The sequence below is a fragment of the Diospyros lotus genome, chromosome 5 (assembly GCF_014633365.1).
Source record: "Diospyros lotus cultivar Yz01 chromosome 5, ASM1463336v1, whole genome shotgun sequence".
NCBI classification, from domain to species: domain Eukaryota; kingdom Viridiplantae; phylum Streptophyta; class Magnoliopsida; order Ericales; family Ebenaceae; genus Diospyros; species Diospyros lotus.
In genome coordinates, this window is record NC_068342.1 from 17,861,639 (window position 1) to 17,873,951 (window position 12,313).

At 37.5% G+C, this 12,313-nt stretch overlaps 1 protein-coding gene across 1 annotated transcript; it reads right to left on the reverse strand.

Moving 5' to 3' along the window:
* Positions 1-2,674: 2,674 nt before the first annotated feature.
* On the reverse strand, positions 2,675-9,602 carry LOC127802486 (BTB/POZ domain-containing protein POB1-like). Its single transcript, XM_052338322.1, has 6 exons — positions 9,239-9,602; positions 5,913-6,038; positions 5,217-5,338; positions 5,066-5,129; positions 4,516-4,795; positions 2,675-3,826 (listed from the first exon to the last, which is right to left on the reverse strand). Exons 1-6 carry the CDS (start codon positions 9,483-9,485, stop codon positions 3,013-3,015), a joined length of 1,653 nt encoding a protein of 550 aa, XP_052194282.1. The 5' UTR covers positions 9,486-9,602; the 3' UTR covers positions 2,675-3,012.
* Between the last annotated feature and the right edge of the window lie 2,711 nt (positions 9,603-12,313).

Consider the following 12,313-nt stretch of genomic DNA (forward strand, 5'->3'; position numbering starts at 1 on the left):
CTACCTAACACAACCCTCCTCCTTTATCCGGGCTTGGGACCGACAGTAGATAACATCCCCAGGTGGAGTTAAAATATAATTAAATTATATTTAATTAAATTAAAATAACAAAAAATAAAAAAAGAAATACGAAGACATAGGTGGTCGTTGAGATTCTAATCACTAGAACCATCTCTAGCTGGTGGGCTTTCCAATCAAGATGGTTCTAACGATTGGAACCTCTTTGGTTGATTCCATGGAGATGGCTCAAGACAAGTCCACACAGAAAGAGAAAAAAAAAAAAGAGAAAGACCGGAATAATTGACCAACCATGGTTCTAGCAATTGGAACCTCACTACCTAATCCAAATTGAGGCTAATCCAAAGGAGTAATGATAGGAGTCATAACATGTGTCACATCCTCATTGGAGGAGGTGCTAAACAGAGAAGACAATAATATATGATCTCCTTGGCCTCCTCTAATGAGAAAGCGTTAAATGATGATACCGTCATCAGTCATGACTCATAACATTATTCAATCCACAGAGAGAAAAATGGATATATCAATTTTTAGGGAAGAAGAAGAAGAATAAGAAGAAGAAGAATTAGCTTGATCAATTTTGGAAAAGGAAAAGAAGAAGAATCGGTTATGAAAATGAGTAAGAATCAACAAAGAATATGAGAGTTCTTCCCAAATTACAAAAAACCCAAAAACCACCCCAATTTGATCTACATATATGTATACATTTGAAAGTAAATAGACATTACATAAGAATTTGCCTTCGAAAATGGCTTATTCTTCTTGTCTTCCTCCTCTCTTTCTCTTTGTTTAGATTTGCCTCTGAATCCATCACATTAACTATCGAGGTTCCAATCTCTCTCTCTCCCCCCCTATTTTTCTTCTTCTTTTTTTCGCCTTCTCTCTTTGGATCTGCCTCAAGCTATTGCCATGGAATTGGCAGACATGGTTCCAACAACTGGAACCTCATCGTCCTCCCATTTTGTCTTTTTTCTTTTTTATAAATTGTTTATTTTTTATTTAATTAAATATAATTTAATACATTAAGGTAGTGTTTGTTAAAATGAGCAAGATAAAATTGTATCAATATAAGGTCGGAATATTTTTTGAACCAAGATATGGAATGATTAAGATATAATTGGAAAGTATTCTAAAATTTTTATCAGACTATTTGTTAAATTTTTTAGAATGTATTAGAAGTTATATGTGTCATTTTTTATTTTTTATCTACAAAGTGCAAGATAAATTTATTCAAAGGGGGAGAGCTAAATTTACCTAAACAATTCAAGCTAAGAAGTCATGTGACTTATTTTTTAAAAGCTGTCAGATAAATTTAACAAATACAATATAAAATACTTTTGTCTGAAATATTTTTCATATCCCACTTTTTAACCTATATATTGATTAACAAATACTACCTAATTACTTAATTTAACTATATTAAAATTGTCTATGACAAAATAACATCGTTTTGACTTATCATAAAATTAACGAAAGGGTGTGCACAAAAACAATTGAAATCACAGGACTTGTAGAGCCAATTTTAAAATGTAAGTGTGTTATTAAAAAGTATGTCAAACCACAAAGGGTGTGTATAAAATTTAACCATAATAAAATTTTAACTTTTATCCAAACTATTCGTGATTTGAGTTACTTTCTTGGATACTTCTTATGCTTTAAATTTAGCATTTGATGTCTATGTAATTTGCTTTCTTTTCCAAACAACATATTTCATTAATTTAGAACTTAATCCCATTAATGAAATTATTAACCGATATTAATTTTAATAAAGTTTTAAATATTACATTCAAACTAAATAGGAATGCCATAAACCTAAATCTAAATCATACGGAAACTAAACCTAAATCACAAAAAGTATAGATGAAAGTTGCCCCCCCCCCCCCCTTTTTTTTTTTTCCTGTTTTTTCGATCAAATATGACTTCTTTAACACTATTAATAATTTTAACTGACAAAATGGTTTGTTTAATTTGTTTTTTAAAATAACAAACCACAAGAAAGAACCTCAAAAATTGAATTGACAAATGACGGAAAACACGGGAAGTTGGGAGTGAAATTTAACTAAAGACCATGATGATGCAATTTAAGCATTTTAATTGTTTGTCCTTCAATTAGACAGGCATGCCTGCGAGCGAGACGCCAATAATGCAATGGCTGACCAAAGGGACCTAAGACATTGCCCAACCCCAACCCCAACCGTGAAGCCTAGTCATGACAGAAACAAGGGACTTGGGCGTGCAAGCAAACATGCACGGGACGAGGGGCGCTGCGCGAAGCAACAAGGCTGTGGGCTAGGCGAGAAGCAGCACGTGGCCGCAACAAGTGCGTGCGGAAGTTGGCTCCACGGGCAGTCAGTTGACGCACATAGCACCGTAGCGTGGATGTGGGCGAGCTCCAGTTTCATGATTTTAAGTTTGGGTGGGCGTTTCGCCGCCCATACCAAGTTTTGAGCAGGTATTTGGGTCTATAAATAGGCACAACCCAATCCCAGTTTGAAGAACTTGAGGGACTTGTATGAGCTTTTATCTCTCTTCCGAAGAGTCTACTTGTCTTTCTCCTATATTTCCTTGCATTCTCTTGTGCATTTTTCAATTGTTCTTTCACGTGAGGTTCTCAAAAACCAATTAGCAATGATCCAAGCAACCAACTCTTCTACAATAATTCAGGAAATGCATTCATTTCTATATTTGCCAAATGAGTAAAAAACCCGAAAATCACAGTTTACCCCCCATATCATCAAATGGAGTAATATGAGCCACGACGACAAAGTCCCGATAATATTTTCAGCATCTGAGCAACCTAGGCATCATATACCCGAATGCTCAGTCAGTGTCGCAGCAAAATATACCTCCAAGGTTAGCCAGCCCTACACCCTACAACACTACACAATTAGAAACAAACAAGGCATAAACTAAGTGAACGGAATTGTCTTTTTCCAGGAGAACGAGAACGAGAATGAGAATGAGAATGGTAAGAGTAGAGTAGAGCTGTCCAAGTCAGTGCCTGATCGTGAGCTCCGCCCTGAGATGGAGGATGCCATTTATGAAGTAGAGACTGTCCGCTGCCACGAATGAAGTCCATGGTATGGCAAATAAGTTGCGGTACCCAACTGCCTTCCCACCCGTGAATGTGTAATTGCCCTTGTATTTGCTTATGAAATCCTCCGTTGGCTTTGATCTCGCAGCGAATTCATAGTCAACTGCGAAAGTGACGGAACCCTTCTCCTGCATTCCCAGAAACAGACCAAAACAATGAAACGAGCTCTGCTGATCCATGTTGCAATGTGCCGACAGGAAGAAACCTTGGCCCCCCAAGTGAAATGCCTGAGAATACACCCGCCCGGATGGGAACAGATTTAGGCACTCCTCTCTTTTCAGGTCGAGGTAAACCACACACTGCTGTCGTGGAAGCTCAAACTCAACCACCTTCACAGGCCGATACTTGTAGGCACGCTCAATAAAGCGTCGGTTTGTTGTTGCAGACTCCTCTGCAGCTAGGGTTCGCTGCCGGTGTGGGGCTTCAGCCTTGAAAAACAGGGCCTCTAGGACTACCTTGGACGCAAGCTCATGATCTAACTCATTACAGCCTAAGACTTTCTTAAGCTTTCGGCAGGTCATGTAAGGAAAGCGGATGTAACGAGCAAGGCGAGAACCCAAGATTTCCCTCCGCTCCTCCACTTTTGGGTACTGGGACCTGGCCCACCTCAACACAAAATCATATACTGCATCTTCTGATGCCACCTGGAGATCATCACTTGACAAAATAGCCTCAATTCCAGCAAGGGGCAAGTTCATAACTTCATCATGGAACCTGGTCACACAAAAGAAAATAAATAAATAAAACTCATGAACAGAGAAATTTCGAGTGCCATACCTTTTGATGGCAGCAGAGTAGAAAGCACCAGGAACGAGCAGTGCATAATTTTATTATAGTAAGTGTGGACTGACCCTTTTTATAGTAAATATCCGAGCAGTGTTCACGACCCATATGATTAAGAATGAAACAAAATATACGGATGACACCGGATAAACAGAGAAGAGGATCTAGAAATTTCAATACCCAAGACATCTTGAAACAAACTATTAAGGATAACACCTCAAGAGATTAAAAAGGTTTGGCACTTTTCATAGCTTTTAGCATCTACAAATTAAACCAAATAACAGATGAAAAGACCAGAGAAAGTCTCTGAACCTGGTCCTGAAATGAATAGATGAGACTTAAGGTTTGAATATCATGGGAGAATTAAGCTTAAACTGTGAATCAGCAAAACAAAACTAACCCAATTGCTGGTCAAAGGGACATCAAAAAGGTAAGCCAATCTCACTCAAAAAGAGGAAAGTGACCCAAACTCTATAGAGATAACGAAGGCACAGTGAAATTAAAGGGGGGTGGCATGTGGTCAAGAGTGAAGTGTGAATAAAAGTTCACCCAATGGAGCATAAAAGACAACACTTGTCTCAAAAGAATCAAGTGTGGCACACATAAAAAGAGGGGCCTACTTGTTAATATCTTTGTAAAGGGCAGCCAGAAACTGTTTTGCAGCATCTGTCAATGGCTGAACTGCATCAGCCATTAAGACACTGGAAGGAAGCTCCAAATATAGTAATGCAGACTCTGGTGTCATGGGCAAATTGCGTAACAGTCTGCTGCAATGCCGCATGCATGAGGCAACCTCAAACTTGTCTGCAGCCATCAGCACATCCAGAAGAGCAGGAGCGGTCGTTACAGACAAGGTATTGCTATACATAAAATTTAGGAGGTCCATGAGTGCAGCTTCCTCTGTTAGACAAGGTACCAAAAAAAAAAAAAAAGAGCCAGTTATTTAAAGCGTATAATCACCATGTAACAGTATCTACTACATCATCACAAATCACTTAAGCAAGAAAAAAGAAAGTATAGAAAGGCCTCCTTTCTTTCATCTACAAGAAAATGCTACTGATGCGAAGAAATTAGTCATGTAGAAAATAATATTCCCTGTTTGACACTAAACAGAGTCCACAACCAAGAGATAATTCCAGCAAATATGGTTACTTGAAATTTAATTGATACCAGATGCATTTATTCGTAAAGTGACATGCCGCTGCTCCGATTCCCTCATCCCATTTGAGAAGAGCTACATAAATGATAAGGCAGAACATAAAATCACCCTACAATTCTAGATGCAAATCATAAAGGAAACTTAAAGAAAATTTAAATTTACCTTATAGAAGAAAGGGCTTTTTGCCGCTAAAATTGGCGAGCTAATGTGTAAAGTCTTAACTCTAAGAACTGTAGAACAATCCATGCTCCAGTTGGAATCATTACTGTTCGCAGCTTCATCTCCTGCAAAAACGAAATGCTGGGTTGAAATTTGGTGCAACACGAGATTGGTAAAGTATCAAGTGCCAGCATGATCACATGCTCAACTTTGCTGGCTATATAACCTTATCTATAGACAAGAATAAAATTATTGCTTAATTATTTGGATGAGGTCCAGGTTTCTAGCAGGTTGTTTTGTTGCAGTGCCATCAATTTTAATAGGAATATTTCAGATTTAAAATGATCACTATGTGAACATTTTGAACCAATGATTGACTGGCAAATTTGGTAGTCAGGTAACATATCTGGGTGGAAGCATATCTGACTAAGAATGGTTGGGAATATGGAGTTCCTTGGTTCAATTGCTAGTCTATAGTACTTTTTTCTTTAGCAATTATCCAAAATTTAAACCTAATATATAGGTTGTAATTAAAAGTGGCTCACAAGGGAAACTGCTAATGAACTGAGTCTTGTAAATTTCTCATTCAGAAGCAAAGCACATTCACAAAATGAGAAAATTGCAACTAATAAATATTCTGACACCTAAAGCTGATTCTTCTATCATTGCAATTAATTGACTTATAAACACTCTTAAGACCTGAAGCTGATTCTTCTATCATTGCAACTGTTTCCTCATCTTGATTTTCATGTCCCACACCGTCATCATGGTCAGCCTGGGTGCAATTTGAAATCCGCTCCTCAGGGCATCCAGAAGTGTCAACAGCTACAAATATAAAGGATGTCAGTTATGCCAGTGGAACTATTAACATATACTATTGCTGCAAAGGAAGGAATCCATCCAAGATAGAAGATCACTCCTGGTAAAGGAAATATATGAAGGCAACGGAATTAAATGCTCAATCCATATTTTAAGTTATAAAGAATTAACTGTATGACAGCTCATCAAGTTCCATACAGGGAAACAGAAAGAGAACTAAATAATAAAATGTTTAAATAATATTTAGTACAACCAGCTTAAAACATCAAGTAAAATAATCGAGTGCAATAATGAAAAAGAAAATTGGATAAAACAGCAAATTGTGCAGCACAGAAAGGTTAGTCCCCTACTTATGGTTAGACTCAATAGGGGGTGAATTGAGCCCAAAATTTATGTTAACAATTTTTTTATTTTTTTTAATGAGTTCTTTAAATCTTGTTTATGTTTTAGTTACAACATATGACTTCCAATATTGCAATTGCACAACAACAATCAACACAAGTATGCAAGAGAGATTTATAGTGGATCAGTGTTCTCCACATCTACATTCACTCCACAAGGCAAACTCACCTCATGTTCTACTATCAACAAATCTACTGAGATTTTATCTTTTTTTAATGAGTTCTTTAAATCTTGTTTATGTTTTAGTTACAACATATGACTTCCAATATTGCAATTGCACAACAACAATCAACACAAGTATGCAAGAGAGATTTATAGTGGTTCAATGTTGTCCATACCTACGTTCACTCCACAAGGCAAACTCACCTCATGTTCCACTATCAACAAATCTACTGAGATTTTATCACAAGTTCATACCAGAAACTTAGTTACAATCCCTAGATTTTATCAAGCTCTAGGTAGCAGAAAACCAAACAAAAGTTTTGGTTCAAGTTTTACAAACCCTAGTCCACACTTGGACCTAATATGAAACACTATGAAAAAATAATATGAAAAAAATAAATGTCATAGCACTAACATTAATAAGGCTTTAATGATTGAACTTCGAATAGCTTTCAATACACCTTGATTGCTTTGCACTGAGTGAGATTTGTGGTATAGTTGGAGAGTATAATGCTTGGATGTGCATTTATTAAATTTCTCTTGTCTTTATGAGGACATATATACAGCCCCAAGGTCTCCATTCAAACTTTTCCAACAGCTAAAACAACATTTAATGCATTATGGTCAACTGACATAGTCATTACAAATAGTTGTTACAACCGATAATCGACTGACAGTCAACTTTGGCCCTGTGGGCTCGACCGCCACTAGGGACAGTCAACCTTGGGATTGACTCTAATATCAAATTCAAAAGTTGAAGTGAGGGCAAGTTCTTAGCTAGATCAACTACCAAGATCTGCAGTTGATTCACAACAACAGAATCCTTGGATGGCAACTGGCACTGTGACAATTGACTTTGAGGTTGACTGCCAAAAACAAAATCCAAAATTGATTGGCCAGGACATGAGAGCCAACTATGAGGTTGGCTGCCATTTCCAGAATTCAACTCATTAATTGGAACTTTGACAGATGACTTTGAGATTGCCTACCAATTAGGCAATTCCAGAATCCAAAGATGATCAACCATGCCAATGACAGTCGATTGTTGGTCGGTTGCCAAATCCATAAACTTAAGAATAACAGCTGCCAGACTGATGGTCAACTTCCCATTCATACTTCTGTTTCCAAGGGCTCTCTTAAGGGTTTCAACATACTTCAAGAGTACATAAAATCCTTCAAAAGTATTTCTAAGTTCGTTAATAATCAAAATATTTAACTAAGGTTCCTTAATCAATTGTTTAATGCAAGTTGGCTCAACAACATCATCTACATGCATGTGCAAGGAAATTGAGAGAGAGAGAGAGAGAGAGAGAGCTTCAGTCTCAACTTAGCGCCACATATGCTTGCCATTTTATTTGCATTGCTTCATATACAAAGCACAACTCCTCATCAAACCAATGTTATAGAAAACACTAACACCCTAACAAATTGAGAATTAGCATCACTTGAAAACATGGCACAATTTATAAAGTACCAAAAAAAGCGCATTTAGCACTCATATTGTCGCCAACGGTTATTCATATTTATTCATCTAGAACATGTGGGTTATCATGTTCCTGTTCCTGATCTCATCCATGCACTTAGACATCCATGTTTCAGGTAACATGGCTTAAACCCCAAACCAGAAACTTTTTAAGGTGACAAATGAAAACATTGCACATTCAAGGTCAAGGATGCAAGGCACATGGAATAAAACTTTGCCCAGTCTGAGAATGGGGCACAAAACTTATATTTCTGGCATTCTAGGAAGATGGTCCACAAACCAAGGTTTCTCTTTGTCCATTGTTATCATAACTGGACAGAACTGCCTCATTCAACTGGTTTCACTTGGAACTGGATGATCCCTAGTTTGATTCAATTAACTATACCATCAAATGAAAAACCATGAGGCAGCACACTGTTAGCTTTGTATTTCAAACCATGGCCCAAAACCACCATGGATAAACCAACAAAAACTGCAGAGAATGAAGGAACAAAGGATCACCCGCCCATGTGATGGTGAATGCACTCTGCCACCGTGCCATATGTTGATTTGTGAAAATGTTTTCCCTAAAGCATCATGCTTAAGCAATTAACATTATGAAAGGCTAAAACATATAAGAAAAAAATAAACAAATCATATACAACTTTGCAGCAGTAGTCGAACCACTTCAGTAAAACCATCAACTGAACCAATATACCGTCACCTAATTGATGTCCGATTCAGTTTTGAAGACCATGCACTCACTTCATGTAAGCAATCCTAGTAAAGCCGTTTACAGCCCCTGAAAAGTGAAAAAGGCTAGGACTGAGGACTCTATTTTTATACAAGGCCTTGGCTTCTACATGAAATGAACCGAACCGAACCGAACCGAACCAAACCAACAGGTTGATTCCCAGCTGAATAAAGTCCCTAATTTCTCCAGTTTACCAAAGACTATAACCCAATCGAATTCTAATTTCTTTCCCATCCCCAGATTTTCTGAGCCACCAAACAAAAGTAGAAACACCACTACTTCAACGTACAAACTTTAATCAACAAAAGCAACAGGAAAAGACAACGAAAAACTCAAAATCTGCAACAAACCCTAAAATCCGAGAAAAATCGAAATAATCATCAAGAAACACATACAGATAAAAGTAGAGAAATCTTGTAAACTAACCGTTATCTTTCTTGAAGTCTTCCCTGCGGCGCTTGCGATGGCGGGCCCAATCGGCGAGACTGTGACAGGCATCAGCGTCCGATCGTGCCTCGGGCGAATCGGCCATGATCTCGATGCGGAGGACCCTGTCGGAGAAGTTGCTGTCGTTGAAAGCGAAGGCGAAGTCGTCGTCGCGACCGGCGTCGGCGGTATAGTCCGAGTCCATCACCGTTCTGGGGTCGAACAGATCCAAATTCGCCTCCCTCATTTTCTCTCTAAAAGACTCTCTCTCTCGCTAGTCGCTGCAACAAAACCAGAAGAAGAGAGACAACCCTAATTGGATACGGTGCTTTGAGGCGAGTAGTTCAACAAGAAGTCGGCAATGAGCCAAGCCATGAGGGGTCAAGTGAATATATATATATATATATGTATAATATATCTTCGTTTTCTTAATTATTACAAAATATTATTTATTATTTTATTAAAAAAAATGAAAAAGGAGTAACGGAAACAAACCAGAGAATGCTATTATTACTTGACTTCCCTGATATTTCTTGTTTTTCATGTTCCTATCCTACGTGACGTGACTCTTTCCTTCTCATTTGGATTTAATCCACCAATACACCTTCCTATCTCCTTCATTTTATTCTATAATTTCATTGATGGCAACAAAATATCTAATTACATAAACCCCCCTCCTACTTTGGAAAATTGAAAGAGAATGAAAAACAAAATAACATATCATTATATATCATGTGTACTTGCTTGTCTTTTTTTTTTTAAAAGCAGAAGAGATAAATATATCATCAAACTTTTCTTTTAGAGTGTGTTTGATTGTACACATTTATCATAGAAAATGTGTAATTATTACAATATTTTCTATAGAAACAATCAAACACTCTTAGAGTGTGTTTGATTGCACACATTTACCATAAAAAATATGTATAATAATTACACATTTTCTATGAAAGTAATCAAACACTCTTAATTTTTTTATGAAAAAATATGTATGGTATAAACATTTAAACATTTTTTTTATGGAATTCATTTTTTAAGGGGCTATGGTGGTTTTTATTTTCTAGGTAATGCAATCAAACACACCTTATAGTCATTTGACTCCCTTAACTTCAAAGTGAACCTATCATATTCCTGAAATTTCAATTTTACTATAATCACACATCATCTCTTAAATGAATGCACGTAAGATATACACGTTTTATCTATGGGTCATCGGTAAAGGATGAAGGAGATGGGTTGTTGGCTAGGAAGGGCAACAATTATTGGGTCGGTCGGCCAAGTCGAGAAACGCGATGGCTCCATCAATCGTCGCACGCACAGAAGATGCTGGTTGTCATCTAACAAATGTCAGTCGTCGCACTTTGATGGCTCTAGTGGGTCGGTCGGCCAAGGAAATAACGATGGTGAGTGGGTTGGTCGATGGTGTAAGGAAGAAAGAAATAGAGGTTAGATGTGGGATGATGAATATCGAGTGACGGAGCTTCCTCGCACTGATGACCAATAGAGATTCCTCTTCCGTGCACTGATGACCGACCTCGATTGTCCAACCCACCGGCATGAGTTCTTGCTATATTTTTTGTGATTATCCTAAATTTCAAGCATAATATAAGAAGTTTTTCTTATAATATAATACAAGATACACCATATTACAATATACATAATATAACATATCATATAATATAAGGGTATGTTTGATAGCACACATTTATCATAGAAAATATCTAATCAAGTGTAATTATTTCACATATTTTCTATGGAAACAATCAAATACTATTAACTTTTATATAGAAAATATGTGTATGGTACAAACACTTAAAATTTCTTTCCATGGAATTCATTTTCCAAGAGGGTTGTAATACCCCATGATTGAATGAGGTTGCCACATAATTTTGATAAGTTTAGAATACCGACAAATTGGCTTGATAGTAGTTATAAGTACCGAATCGACTGTAGGGAATGCCTCGAAGTGAAATTGTCCAAGAAAAATGATACGGCATTGATTAGCATCCCGAGATAGGATTTATGGTAGTGAAAAAAATCGGATCTGAAATGATTTTCGGTACAGCTAAAATTTAGCTGCTATTTAGGCTATAAAACCGAATCTTTGTAGAAAACTTTCGGGAAGTCAACGAAAGCTTGAGAGAGCTTCAATTTTTCCCAATGAGCAACCCTTCAGTGGTTTCAGGATGAAACGATAGTCCGGTGAGGACACTGGGGCGAAATTGTCATTATCGAGTAACTTTAAAGTTATTAATTTTGCGTTTTTGGTATTGAAATGCAAATTAATTTAATATGTAAGAGTGTAATGGTAATTAAAGAATTTTCCCTATGAAATAGAGATGGAATTTGAAATTTAAGTATGTAATTTTTATTATAGTGTAATATATAATTATAATTATATATATATACATACATAGGTTGCATGCCATGCGCGTGAGGCTATGCCTTTGCAAATTCACTCCATGCCTCTGCAAATCCATGCTCTGCAAGTATAATGGCTGCAATTGGAGTATGTTTCACGCCAAGAAGTATGGGCAAAAGCAGTGAGGATAGGGGTGGAATTCGGCTATACATAGGATGGAGAAATGAAGGAAATAGCAACAAGCTGCAGCTAGGAGTAGCCAAAGAGTTTGCGAGAAAAAGAGAGAAAAGAGCTTGAGGAAGGGAGTTGGTGGTCTCAGTGGGCCGCAACCAAGGGGCCTTGGTGACCAGCGATAGTGGTAAGAAAGAAGCCATGGTAGCCGGGCGAAGCGAGCAGCAAGCCATGGTGGTGGTTCGCGGGAGGTCGAGGACTATCAAAGGCGGCGCAGTAGGCTGCCGAAGCAGCAGACGGAGGCCTAGTTGGAGGCAGCAGCAATGGCTATTAGCGTACGAGGCAGTGGAGAGAAGAAGAAAAAGAAGGAAGGAATGAGGAGGAAGAAGAAGAATGAAGGAAAAAGAAAAAGAAAGAAGAAAAAAAAAAGAAAGAGAAAAAGAAATAAAGAAGAAAGAAATGAAGAAATGGTGGCATGGTTGCTAGAGGAAGAAGTAGAGGCGCGAAGAAGATGAAGTGGGGAAGAAGAGAAAAAGAAAAGAAAA

Excerpts from the sequence above, each read along its gene's own strand:
- LOC127802486 (XM_052338322.1), bottom strand. The coding sequence starts at position 9,485 with ATGAGGGAGGCGAATTTGGATCTGTTCGACCCCAGAACGGTGATGGAC. Across the intron at positions 6,039-9,238 it reads AGACTTCAAGAAAGATAACG|CTGTTGACACTTCTGGATGC; the intron begins GTTAGTTTACAA and ends TTATATTTGTAG. Across the intron at positions 5,130-5,216 it reads AAAGCCCTTTCTTCTATAAG|CTCTTCTCAAATGGGATGAG; the intron begins GTAAATTTAAAT and ends TCATTTATGTAG.